The following is a 13,658-nucleotide window of genomic DNA, read 5'->3' as shown; positions in this document are numbered from 1 at the left end:
TGGTGTAATATTATGCACTTGGACAATGTTGTTACTATGTGGTGTATTACTAATTATGTATTTGGATAATATTATTAATTCCTAGTACTCATTGTGGTTTTGAAGCAATTTATAATTATTCAATACTTATTTTTTAACACAATTATAAATAATTTATTTGATATTAGTTTTTTCAATTTATAATAATTAATATTGTAGCTTAATAATTGAGTATTATTATAAATAAATCATTACAATATATGTAAAAATAATTTAAAATATAAAAATTTATTAATATATATTAATATATGTAAAAACAATTTTTCCGAAAAATATTTTCAAGCAACAGAAAATATTTTACACAGATTCAATCAAACACCAGAAAATATTTTCCAGTAAATCATTTTACAGAAAAGTAAAACATTTTCCAAAAATCATTTTACGGAAAACATTTTACTGGCAATCAAACGGACCCTAACATTTAGATTGGATGCTAGCGTGCAAGGTCGGTGCAAGTCTAGTTAACGTACATTGCTTCCACTGTGCAATATGTTCCTAAACAAGTTGCCGCATCTTTAGATTGTGTACGACCGTAGAAGAAGCTACACCTTGGATCCTAGAGCTAACTCATAAAAAATTATAAAGATTAGAAGCTTTCTATTAATGATGCTAGAATTTAAGTATCCCTATTTGGCCTTTTCTCATTGTCTTTTGTGACCATGGGATCTGCGTTTTACATGATGTTTCCCCTCACGATCATCGGAAGAATCAATCTCCTCATACCTGTGCCTTGAGTGCCTACCCCTTTTTAGGTCTCGTTTATCTTTTAACTTTGCTTGATGAACTGGAGCATCTAAGAGTTCAGAACATTCAACCAAGTGTCGTGAATGCTTACTCTGATGATCATGATGTCTGCCCTTATCCCTCTCAGACCCATGATCACTAGAATTACTCTCATGAGTCCTATAGTCAGCATTGCCATAATCATCAGGTCCTAAAACTTCGTCCAGGTTTCCTGAGCTTTTCTGTCTATTATGATGATGACTTTCTCTGTCACTGACAGTACTCAACTGCTTTACAAGTGAATCTGAAACATGAATTTTGTTCTTGCTAGGCCCCCAATCATTCAGGGATGATTCTCTGATATAGTGTCTTGAGCTTTTACCTTGGCTGTGGTGTATTTCACTGTCTCTGTCTCTATCCAACTGATCTCCATCATCTTCATGAATGCGGACACCACTGCCTCCATGATCATCTCGGTATTCCCCTTTACTTTGATGCCTTCTCCTTTTCTTGGTCTGACATTCTGTGTCTTCATAGACCCTGTTCGTATCAGCCAAGTATTCTGATGAATCACTCTGCCATTTTGAGTTTCTCTTAGCATGAAAATGGCTTCTAATTTTATCAGTATCTCTGGAGCCATCTATGTCACTTTCTGAATAACCTCCATCAGAACAGGTATCAAGGATTCTCTCACTGTTTTGTTCCCGTTTTAAAATTGTCTTCTGTCGATCACATCTTCCATCTAAATCTTTTCTTTGTTTTCTATCATTATTCTTGCCCCTCTCCCTGGATCTTGATCTTCTAGAGCGGTGCCTATCGTGAATCAGAAAATAATGAGAAATAGAACAAATCTTAACAGATGTATGGAAATGGATTTCAAATTTAAACCAGAAGAATAAAATAAACCTAAGCTGACAAGCAGAAAATTTACAATCCAGACATTTTTACTATGGTTGACATGTAAGAATTTTTATTAGTAATAGACCAGACCAACAGAAAACATAAGACATAACATACAAAACCAAGTTATGACTTATTGCTACAATTAAAAATACGCACCTATCATCATCTGATTTTACCAGATGGTTAGGGTTCCTCAAATGCCCAGAATTGTCTTGCTCTATCTGTCTCTCAAACTCAGCCTCATCACCATATCCAAATAAAGCAGCCATCTTTTTCGCCCAATACCTAGGGGGTGGTTTGTCCCAATCTGCCCATTCGTAGTCTCCACCAGGGTTCCGGAAACAGTGGATAAAATTGCAGGCAGTTCCACGAGAACATGTCTGTTAACACGAGACAAACAGATCATAAATTGCAGATAGAACTCTTGCAGAACAAGCATCAGGCATGACAAATTTAACAAAAGCCAGTGAAGAAAATAGTCTAACTAGTTTTACATGAAATTAGGATGCTGGAAGTACCTTCAATCTTGACTTCATAAATTCCCCACAAATGGCAACCTTCCATCTGGTAATGTTGACAAACTCACATTTTACCTATCATGAACCCATCACCCAGAACAGATAGCTAATAAGTTAAGCATATAAAAGAGTAATAATTTAAGGGGAAAAAGAACCATGGATATGGTAATTGGTTTTATATCCTTAACAGCTGGCCGTGCATATCTACATCTCAGGACAAGAATGCAGTGGCCAAGCATAATAGATCCCACAAACAAATATCATTGCAGGCAAATATGATGCCCAAATGCAGTTTATAAAATATGATGCCCATAACAACGGTGTTCCATGTTCCATGAATGCAAGAAAAAGTCAATAAAATTTTCTAATAGAATGAATTATCCAATGCCAGCAATTAATTCAACCAACAAAAAACCCTTGTACTTAATTTATCATCTAGGCCTTAATTCTTTCATTGCAACCTATTGAGCCCCTTAACTATTATCTATTTCCAGTTAAGCTCTTATTTGGATGGAAATGTCATGTGGATTAACACCCTAAACCTTTTTGCCAACTGAAATAAAATTGCCATGTGACAATGACAGAAAAAAAATTATCATGGAACTAATATATAAAAGAAATTTCTTAGTACTTTCTCATGGATGCCCTTATGGCCAAAGGTATTTCACCTTCCTTATGGCACATGACAATTTATTCCACCTAGCCTATGTCATGTGCCAACCTTTTTCTCAACTGGAAAAGAGAGCCAATGGTGTTAATCTACACAGAATTTTTCATCCAAACAATAAGAGGATAGAGGCTTTAGTAGAGAAATTTCACTAAGGACTGGTTTTATATTTTAGCCAAAAATAACTTCTATTCAAAATTTATTTACCAATTAAAAATGAAAGCCATAAATGCCCACTAATCCAAGAGAAAGTAATTTCACCTTTAACATTTAATCATCATTGTAAAATAAGAAATATTGCAATAACATCGAATCCATTTCTAGTAAATGATCCAGCTTATAAGTTTCTACCTTTCATATCTAAAACCTACTTGTTGCTTGTTGGAAAGAAATACCCTCAAATCTCCTACCTAGCTGCTGCATTGGCAATAGTTCTGTCATCTATCTTATCTAATTTAAGTCCGAACCATATATAATGAGTATGACATTTTCCTGAGATGGAAGTTCTTGCCTGGTAGAAGAAGTTGCCCTCAAATATCCAGCCTGGTTGCTAAATTCAGTACTGTTTGTGTCCAATCTTAGTTGTTATCTGCTATCTATAAAGAACATTACTAGAGACACCAATTATGCTGCTAAATTCCTTCAACATGTGTGAATTTTAGGTTTTGAACTCCGGGAAAACTGGCTATGCTAGGATGTGTGCGGGCATCTACCTTCTCAGAGTTGAAGTCCCGAAAAGTCAATCTAAAAATCAGCTTGTTTGGCTTCATAATCCAGTATCAATAAGGATAGGACAATCATGTTGTGATATTGCTGATTAGGTCACCTGAATTTCCAGTATATAGAAAAACTCTTCCTTTGTTCAACAAAAACTCAACAAATTTTCAGTGCAAGGTTTGCTAGATATCCAAACACATTTTAAATACCAATCTAAATCAACCATACCCACCATCCCATCCTTTCTCAATGGTTCACAGTGATATTTTGGGACCATCTTGAATCAACAATATTTCTTAGTCTAGGCGGTTTGTCACATTTATAGAAAAATCGCAGAAGGATTACTTGGGTATTCCTCATGGAGGAAAAAATCATAAGTGGGCCAAATATTTCAATATTTCATCAATATGATTCGAAACCAATTTCTAGCCAAAATACAAGTGTTCGAGACAAATAATTAGAGGGAATACTTTAACTCGATCCTTAGAGCTTATCTCATGGAGCAAGGAATAATTGATCAAAGCTCGAGTAAACGCACTACACCAAAACGGAATTGCCAAAAGGAAAATCAACACATTTTGGAGCGTGCTAGATCAATAATGCTCTCAACGCATGAGCCAAGCGCTTTTGGGTGGAAGTCATACTTATAGCAATTTGATAAACAAAATGTCTTCTAGAATGTTGAAGTTCAAAACACCATGTCAAGAATTCCTTGCTCTATATCCACACTCAATAAAGTCCTTGGATGCACAACATTTGTTTACATCAACCAACAATGGAGCAAGTTGATCTCATAAATGCATATTCCTAGGATATGCTCCAAAATCAGAAAGGCTTGTTTTATTCCCCAAAAACAAAAATTTCTACAACTCCATGGATATCACCTTTGAAAATCAGCCATGTAACGACAAAATTGATATTCAAGGATGAATTCTATTAATCATATCAAAAGGGAATATCAATTCTGAGATCTATCAATCAACTCAAGAGTCTTATCACCAAAACACAAACCGAAGTCCAATCTAAACCACTTGAGCCTAAAATATCAAATACCATGAGCGACCAAGCTAATCCCTCTAACCCGAAGTCCACATAGGTGAAGGGAAAAGGACTAATGGTCTATTCTCAGAGACAAAACACAAGAGAACTTAGAGGGACGTATCACATCACAGTAAATCCAAGATCTGAACCAAGTCAAGAGAATCTAAATATGCACACAACAGTCCTACTGAACAAAATCTTACTATCATGGAAAATGATCTTCACGAACCTATAGCCTTAAGAAAAGGTGTAAGGTCTTTTAAACACCATACACCATCATATTCATAATTATATCCCTTACAAAAGGTTGTCCCCTATTTTCGAAGCCTTTGTTCTTGCTCTAACTGATGAATAGATTTCAAACAACATTCAAGAAACCTTTTTGCAACCCGAGTGGAAAATTACTCTTTGGAAGAAATCCAAGCTTTAAAAAAGAATAACACATCAAAGATCATTGACTGCCAAGAGGAAAACATCCGGTTGGATGCAAATAGATCTTCTCAATCAAATATAACACAAATGGTATGCATTAACAGCTACAAAGCTTGTCTCATTACAAAAAGGTTCATCCAATCCTATGGGGTCAACTATGAGGAGACTTTTGCCTCACTAGCCAAGTTAAATTTTGCGGAGTACTCTTATCATTTGGCGACAAATTTGAACTGGGCTCTTCACCAGGGATTTGAAACCCAAGGGAACATCAGCAAGGTATGCAAGCTTCGCAAGTCACTATATGGCCTGAAGTAGTCTCCATGAGCTTGGTTTGGGAGACCAACAAAGGTAGTAAATAAATATGGTTTCTTACAATGCCAAACAAACCATACTATGTTCAAGTCTTCTATTGAACGGCCAAAGACAACAGTTATCATCTATGTAGATGATAACATACTGACAAAAGACCGCAAAGAAGAAATAAACAATCTAAAGAAACTCCTTAGAGCAAAACTTGAGATCAAAGACTTGAGACAACTCAGATACTTCCTTGGTATGGAACTAGCACGATCAAGAAAGGATATCTCAGTCATTCCATGAAAATATGTTCTTGATCTATAGAAAGAAACTGGGAGGCTTATGTGCAAACCAGCAAACTCTTATGAAGCCTACTAACAAGATGGAAATCCTTTAGTAGACAAAGGTATCAAATACTTAAATTTAGAGTGTTTGACAACCCATTGAAAATTTTCATAATGAAAATTTTTATAATTTAATATTTTAATTGTGCTTGATAATCGTTTTAATTTTTTACTTAATATAAAGTTTTGAACAAAAAGTGTAGAATAAGATAAGAAGGTAAATAGTTATCAATTAATGTTGAAAATGTTGAGTTGATTTTTTATAATATTTGAAATAAATTAGTAAAAAATCCAAAATAATATAATATATATCAATAAGATTAAAATTAAGGGATAAATCACTTTTAAAAATCAAGATTTACTTTTAGCAAGCAACATATTTATGTTTAATACTTAATTTTACTAATTTACAAAATAATTTTCTAATAGAAATTCAGTATTTGAAATATTAAACCCTTTATTTTTCAGCATTTAATTTTTCAATTTATCAAATAACACATTACTTAAGCTTAAACTAGACCAGACATCAATTTTGTTGTAGGTATGGTAAGTCAATTCGTGAACAGTCCAACTGAGAAGCATTTAGAAAATATGTATCCCTCGATATCTGAAAGAAAGTCCAGAAAGTCTGGCAAAGGATTATACGACAGGGACGTCAAAATGTACACAACTACTGATTGGGCTAGTTTCAAGACAAATAGAAGATCAACTACGGGTTATTGTACTTTCTTAAGGGAACCTGGCCACATGGCTAAGTAAGAAGCAATTTGTTGTAGCTAGGAGCAGCTCAGAAGTTGAATTTAGAGCAATGTCTCATGGCATTGGTGAAGGAATGATACAAAAGTATCTAATTTAGTTTAATTATTTAAAGTTTGTATCTTATGTTATTTAATTTGAGTTTAGGTCTTGTGTTTTACGCTATTTTATTAGCATAGGCCTCTTAGTAAGAGTTATAGAAAATCTACTATATTGTTAATAGTAAGAGTTCTAGTATAAATGCTCCACTAGAAGGTTAATAGGACCGTAAGACTTTTAGGATAAATACCCTACTAGAGGGTTAATAGAATAAGGTTTTTTTTTTCCCAATAAGAGAATTTTAATAACCATAGTTTGCTGGAAAAAAGAAACTAGAACCCCATTCTTTCAATTACGTTAATCATCTTCTTTCAATATTCTTAGCTATTTAGATTTTCCACTCAACCTAAAAATTTACCACATCAGGGAATCTGGCTAGAAAAATTAAAGATATCTAAAGGAAATTCCGTGAAAATTTTCCGTGATAATAAAACAGCTATAACCATTGCGAAAAAAAAAATCCCTATCACCATGATCAAACCAAACATGTGGAGATTGATAGCCACTTCATCAAGGAAACGATAGAGGAAGGAATCATTAGGCTAATCTACACACCTACATGTCAGCAAACTGCAGACATTCTTACAAAGGCATTACTAAAAATATTTTGGAGAATTTGAAGTCCAAGATGGACATGATGAATATCCATTGCCCAGCTTGAGCGGGAGAGTGGAAATTAAGGGATGTTGACAAATATTTGGGAGAAAAGTTTTAGGAGTAATTGTTTATTGAGATTTGATAGGGCTATTTTACTGATAAATTATTGACTAGTTGTTGGGAAAGATAACTTATGAGTAATTGCTGCATTTTGTAATAATGCCCATTACTAAGGCCTATTTTTTAGCATTTTAGCATGTATAAATGGAAGCTACTGTAACTGACAAGAAGCATGGAAAAGCATAAAGATTTTTTCTCTCAACAATTTTGCTTCGTTCTCTGTCTCAACACAGACTAAAATCAACACTAAACCGTATAATTATTCTACAAAGAAGTAAACACAAATTTACTCTTCAAAATTTACATTTATAAAATGAATTCTTGATTCTTCAAATAATATGCTTGCTTTTTCATCCAAAACCCCTTTTTTCCCTTTTCACTTCTATAAGTGAAAGCCATGGGGCAGAAGCAATCAAAAGTGGTACCTGAATTACATTTGTTCATACCAATTCAATTTTCTAAAACAAAACCCAACACTAAACTAAATTCAGTTTTCTTTGTAAAACCCTAGTGGCAATGGCACATAATTAAACCTTAAGAGAATAAATTACCTGTTTGCCAGCAAAGTATCGCCCATTTATTGAATCATAAGCAAGGACAGCAGATTCTAGTGATTTATAATGCACGTAAACATTTCCCCTCAAGTGGAATGAACCGTTCTTACACACCTGACAAATACTCACAATCAGAATCTGAAAAGAAAGAGAAGTAACAAGCCTACACCCTCATCTTGAGAACCGACTAAAGGTTGTTAACTCCAAAAAGACAAAAGAAATGGAAAACATTTTTATCAGCTTTTGGATTAATTTTGATAATAGTTATTAAACAAAATCCTAGGGAAAATACCTAACAAAATAATGTTAGAAAAATAAAAATAAAAAATTGCAGAATGCTTCATTTTATAGGTCAGCTTGAGAGTAAGTTATAAGCATCATTAATATGGCAGGAAGAGCAGTTTGCAACCTTAAAATTAACAATTTCCCCAAATTTTAAGAACTCTGTGTGCACATCCTCGTAAAATTCTTCATAACACTGTTCAACCTCTTCATCTGTATACTGAAAATTAAAAACAACAATCAACCAAGAAATTTTAGCAGATGGTATCTTCAAATAATAAGATCAAAAGAATATATTTAACATGCAAATCATATATCTGTAGCTGCATTAGTTTACAAGTCATTCTTCTAGAATGATCACAATGAGACCAACTATAATTTAAGATAAATAAATAGAATAACACGATAAGATAACACAAATTTATGGGTGTCTGCTTGGCAACATATAGACAGCACAAATTATTGTCAGTGGCTCCAATGTTCCAGGCATTTCCTATATACAAATAATTGAGCCATCTGTATTGAAATTTAACAAGACAGAAATTTAGCCTGTGCACAAAAGGCCCAACCAAATATATACTAAAAATATCTTTAATCTTTTAGACCAAATTCATCAAAAATAACAATTACTCATTCTCCCTTCTTTGAAATAATTTTCCTGTACAAACAAGATATAGAACCAAACCCCTTATCGTGCTCCCATCTAAACCTAATAGCTCTAGTTGCAATCTCAAGTCCCCCCAAAGGACAATAAAGCCATATTTGATAACCAACATAACTTATCACTTAATTTTTTCCATACCAATATCAGCACTGAGGTTAGCTTGGAACAACTAATGTCTTCATCACATAAGCCATCTGATATATCATCAGATGACATTAGATAAATTATCAATTGCAAGACAAACAAAGCACTCTACAACATAGTCTGGAATAGAAGAATCCACAAGACTATTAGAAAATAGCAAATTATGAAGCCTGACACTGATTGTGATAATCACTGCCAAGAAGAATAGCTGTAAATTACACAGAACACTGCAAGTTGAATTAACTAGTTTTCAAGGAGCAATAACCAATAAGTGGACCAAAAGATTGCATTTGTGTAGCCATGAGAATTTATTTCCGCATAACAACTGGAATTATATAATATTTACAGATTACCACAAGACTAGACAATAGATGAAATGTCAATAAAAATAACTATATTTACCTGACAATTAATGCAGCATGAGTTCAAATTATGGGCACAATGATTGTTAAGAGTATGGTAGATAGAAGGCAAAAATGGACAGTGGAAACAAGAAAGTAGAAATGGCACAAATAAAAAAAAGGGAAAAAAGTATAAATGCTGTAGTTGAATATGGTAAACAGATAAAAATTAAAAGCAAAAAAGTACAAGATAATCACTCTCATCTACAAAAAGTAGGATACATATTAGCTAACAGTTTCAACTCCAACCAATCAACCAACGCCAAAACCAAGAACCAGCACTGAGGTGACTCCATGCATCTCTGATTTAAGTTAAAGAAACTAAATAGATATTAAACATAAATCTGAGTTAAAATGCAGTTTCAAACTATGACACGTCAGTAATAGAATTTTAAGCATGTCAAAAATTGGCAAAGACAAATACCTAAAACAATGAAGATTCTATAAATCCGAAACATTAACCAATGGCATAAAAAATTATGACCATACGTGATTTTAAAAGGATAATTTGAAGGCTTTTTTATGTACCTTAAGATCTTTGCAGTAGTTGTAATAGTATTGCAAATAATTCAGACTTCATTGGGCAAAGAACACAAGATTTAAATTGATAACACAGTATAGCAGTAGATTCATAATGACAGAATTATTATCAGGATACAAATCACAAGGATCGGTTGAGGGCAGCATTTACAGACCTCAAGCCCCTCATCTTGCTCCAATGCAAGGCCAGGACCATTGTACATGTTCCTCATGAGCAGCGTGCATGATTTATCAGGGTAAAAATGAACTCTACTGCAACGCTGACCAAATCGACAGGCTCCGGTCTTTAAGTGGAAAGGACAATGAGCTTTATCCTATCAAAATTAAAACCATGAGGCTGGAATGATGATATCTAACTAACTCAATACTGACCCCCACGACAAAAGAAAGAGAGTACCAAGAGAACATAAGGTATGGTAGCAATCAACATGGGAAGAAAGCTTTACGCAAGTATATATATATAGCATTTAAAAGAGATGAATGTTGAACCTGTTCAGTTCCAAAGTTAGGTACTTCTTTAGCAACACTCTCTAACACCTCTTGTGCTGATGATGTGTTCAGGTAGTCTGAAAAAGCTTCAGATTGTGGAGGAAGAGGATTTGATGTAGGCCTATCAGCGTCCTGTGTGCAAAATCCTTCAAGATCCCGAACCGTTGCCAAAAAGAGAAAAGAAAACATAGCATGAAAAATATAAATCATGAGCGACTGTGATAATTTTACCTCTTCTTTACACTTTTGAATTGCTTCTCCTTTTGGAGCCCTAACTTTCTTTTTCCTAACAATGATCTCATTTCCTTGCCAGATAATTTCAGCAGGGCCGTCTTCTACGTATTCCCAATCATCACCCCTATCTTCCTGGCAAGCATATAAGAATGTAAGACAATCCATTCATAATTAATAAACAAAACCAATTGCAGGTTCTTTCAGTTCCAGATTTCAGAAGAATCGAACAGAATTCACCCCAAAGAATCTGTAAGAATATGAATATAACTCACTCGAACTGGAAGTCTGCTTTATTAAAGAACAAAACAAAGAAAATTAAACAACCAAAAGGGAAATACATATATCGACTCCTCTTTTCACACAGTTTTGTTATTCGCTAGAAAACAGAGCCATAAAACAAAACAACAGGTAGAATTACCCACCAAATGAAAAAAGAATAATAAGAATCCATGTCTAACCGAAAATTTATACGATTCTGTTGTTTTTCTTTTGCTTTCTTATCCTTTCCTGCCCTATTCTTAGAGAAACCAAACACCACAAAAAATTAACCAAGAATAATAAAATTTTTAGAAAGAAGCTGAATAAACAAACCTGTTGCCGTTGTTCTCCGTTTGCATCCTCGGAATCATCCCTTCTCTTCTCCACTTCTTCCTCATCTTCTTGAGCTTTTCTCTTAATATCCATAGCCTCGATCCACGCTCTCTCCCTCTCTTCGAACTCCCTCAAAGCTAACTCTCTCCTCTTTCGCTCCTCCTCCTCCTCTCTAGCAATCCTCTTTTGCTCCTCGGGGTCGTTGAGCCAGGCCTCTTCCGCCTCCCTCTCCTTCTCCGCTGCCTCCTTCCTCAACTGCTTCCTCTTCATCTTCTTAATTTCTTTCCTCTTCTCCTTTCTGCCTTTCGTCATGGGATGATTGTCTCTTTGCCCTCCTTCCTCTTGTTTCGAAATTGCTGCTTCAGCTTCAGCCATTGCTGCTACTTCTTCGCTGCTGTTTGTTTCAATTGCTGTGCCTTAGTTCTTTGGAAAGTCTAGGTAAGCTATAAAAATAAAATAAATAAGTTACTTATGTTCAGTTATGTTTACATTTTCGTGCTGTTTTTTTTTAAAGAAAATAAATAATGTATTTATATAGGTTAAATTAAATGGAAAAAATTTTGGTTTATTTAAGGAATCATTTATATTAGACATAAAAATGTCAAATTTTGTGTATATATATGCTAAAAAAAACATTTGACTAATTATGTTGATTTTCTAAAATTTATCCATCTACATTCTTTTTGGAGAAAGAAAGGAAAATGCGTCTTACAATGCGCATTTTCATTGTCTGCCACATCAGTGGAAACACACCATGTAGGATGCGTTTTCACTTAGTTAAAGATTGGTTTTTTTTATTGTAGTTGTAAATTAAAAGTTTGTAGAGTTATTTTCATCCGTGTTTGAGATAGACATAGTTATAATTTTAAGGAATGTTTGAATTTACGATAGTATTGTAGAGCTAGGTGACCTACAAATTGCAGCTGCCATGTGAGTATGGAGCCATCACCCAGAAAGCCGGATCGCTTTGCAACTTAAGGTCTCAATTGGAGGTGATTATACAATCTAGGGTTGAAGTGTAACTAAGGCTTCAAGTTTACACAGGTTATGTTGTCAAATGATGGAGTATAAATGGGGCCTACTTGACAGTGGTTATGTAGGCACGACAATCAGTTTTTTCTCGTCAGTGGAGGATGCTTTATAAAACCCAAATAGATGTACAAAGAAGAAAAATGCAGTGGCCTTTTAGTATAATCAATTATTTTGTTTTATTCATGTCCACCAAAGGCAGTGACCCCTGTTATTATAACCTATGACATAATAGGGGTGTAATAGGTTTTACTAAAAAGGTCACTACCTTTGGTAGAGATGAACAACACAAATTACTTGATTATACTGGAAGGCCCTTATGTTTTTCTTCCTCGCACTTCCGTATGGATTTCATAAAGCATGCTCCTCTAATGAAGAGAACTAATTGTTGTGCCCGCATAACCACCAACTAAGGCCCCAATCATGCTCCATCCTTTGACAGTATAACCTTTGTAACCTTGAAGCCCTATTTACACTTCAACCCGAGACGGTATAATCACTGCCAAGTTGGACCTCGAGTTGCAAAACAGTCTCAGTTTCTTAGGTAATGGCGCCATACTCAAACTGCAGCTGAAATTTGTAAGTTACCGAGCTCCATGACATCATCGTGAACCCAAACACAACTTAAAACTATGATTATGTCTCCCTCGAAACAAGAGAGAGATAAATCTTTAAATCCGAAAATTTCAACACACAAGAAAAAAACAATTCAGAAAAAGTCTAAGATATGGGTAAGTATGGAATGAAGAAGGAGCATTTATATAGGGGATGGGGTGGGGTATAAAGGGAAAAAAATTATCCCGAGAATCCCGAGTTTCAGGGGCTTAGAAGTAACTGAGTTGGGTTAGTAGAAATGGCCAGAAAGAAAAGGCTCCCTACAGGGGGCGTTTTCATCTAACATGGCAGTGAAAACACCCCTACAACTAGCCCAACTTGATTGGAAAACGCATCATGTAGGAAGTGTTTCCACTATCATGTCAGATGAAAACACCCCCTGCCGGGTGCATTTTCTCTCTAGCCATTTCAACTAGCCCAACTTGATTGCTTCTAAGCCCCTACAACTCGGATTCTCAAGATAAACTTGATTGGGGAAAATATAGAAATTTCAAACTCAATGACTTCAGTGTGTCTACACAACCCGGGAGCATCGATGAGAATAACTAATAACTATATGGTAAATCATGCAGTGAAAACACTAACTTATTTGTTTATTCATTAATTTTTTCTGTAAATTATAAGTAAATATTAATTATTAAAGTAAGATATATTGCAATACATAAGCCAAAGTTTTAATCTTTTCCCAAACCTTTTGAGTCATTATTTGCTTTCTGAAAGTATTGTACTTAACAAATGGACGGTGAAAAACTTAAATGAAAAAGTAACATAAATAATTGTAAATTTTAAACTCACAATATGATTGTGTATAGATCAAACCAATTTAATAAATTTGTTTCTTATATTGTAAATAAGTGTACAT

At 34.4% G+C, this 13,658-nt stretch overlaps 1 protein-coding gene across 2 annotated transcripts; it reads right to left on the bottom strand.

Moving 5' to 3' along the window:
• Positions 1 to 314: 314 nt before the first annotated feature.
• LOC105793918 (zinc finger CCCH domain-containing protein 5) lies at positions 315 to 11,597 on the bottom strand. Of its 2 annotated transcripts, XM_012622823.2 has the most exons (9): positions 11,153 to 11,596; positions 10,559 to 10,693; positions 10,328 to 10,459; positions 9,994 to 10,152; positions 8,217 to 8,309; positions 7,805 to 7,921; positions 2,184 to 2,258; positions 1,822 to 2,045; positions 315 to 1,575 (listed from the first exon to the last, which is right to left on the bottom strand). In XM_012622823.2, exons 1-9 carry the CDS (start codon positions 11,525 to 11,527, stop codon positions 681 to 683), a joined length of 2,205 nt encoding a protein of 734 aa, XP_012478277.1. In that variant the 5' UTR covers positions 11,528 to 11,596; the 3' UTR covers positions 315 to 680. The 2 variants fall into 2 exon arrangements, with proteins under 2 accessions (XP_012478277.1, XP_052484181.1); XM_052628221.1 differs by having other exon boundaries at positions 10,328 to 10,693; positions 11,153 to 11,597.
• Between the last annotated feature and the right edge of the window lie 2,061 nt (positions 11,598 to 13,658).

The sequence above is a fragment of the Gossypium raimondii genome, chromosome 3 (assembly GCF_025698545.1).
Source record: "Gossypium raimondii isolate GPD5lz chromosome 3, ASM2569854v1, whole genome shotgun sequence".
NCBI classification, from domain to species: domain Eukaryota; kingdom Viridiplantae; phylum Streptophyta; class Magnoliopsida; order Malvales; family Malvaceae; genus Gossypium; species Gossypium raimondii.
This window is presented reverse-complemented; position numbering and strand designations above follow the sequence as displayed.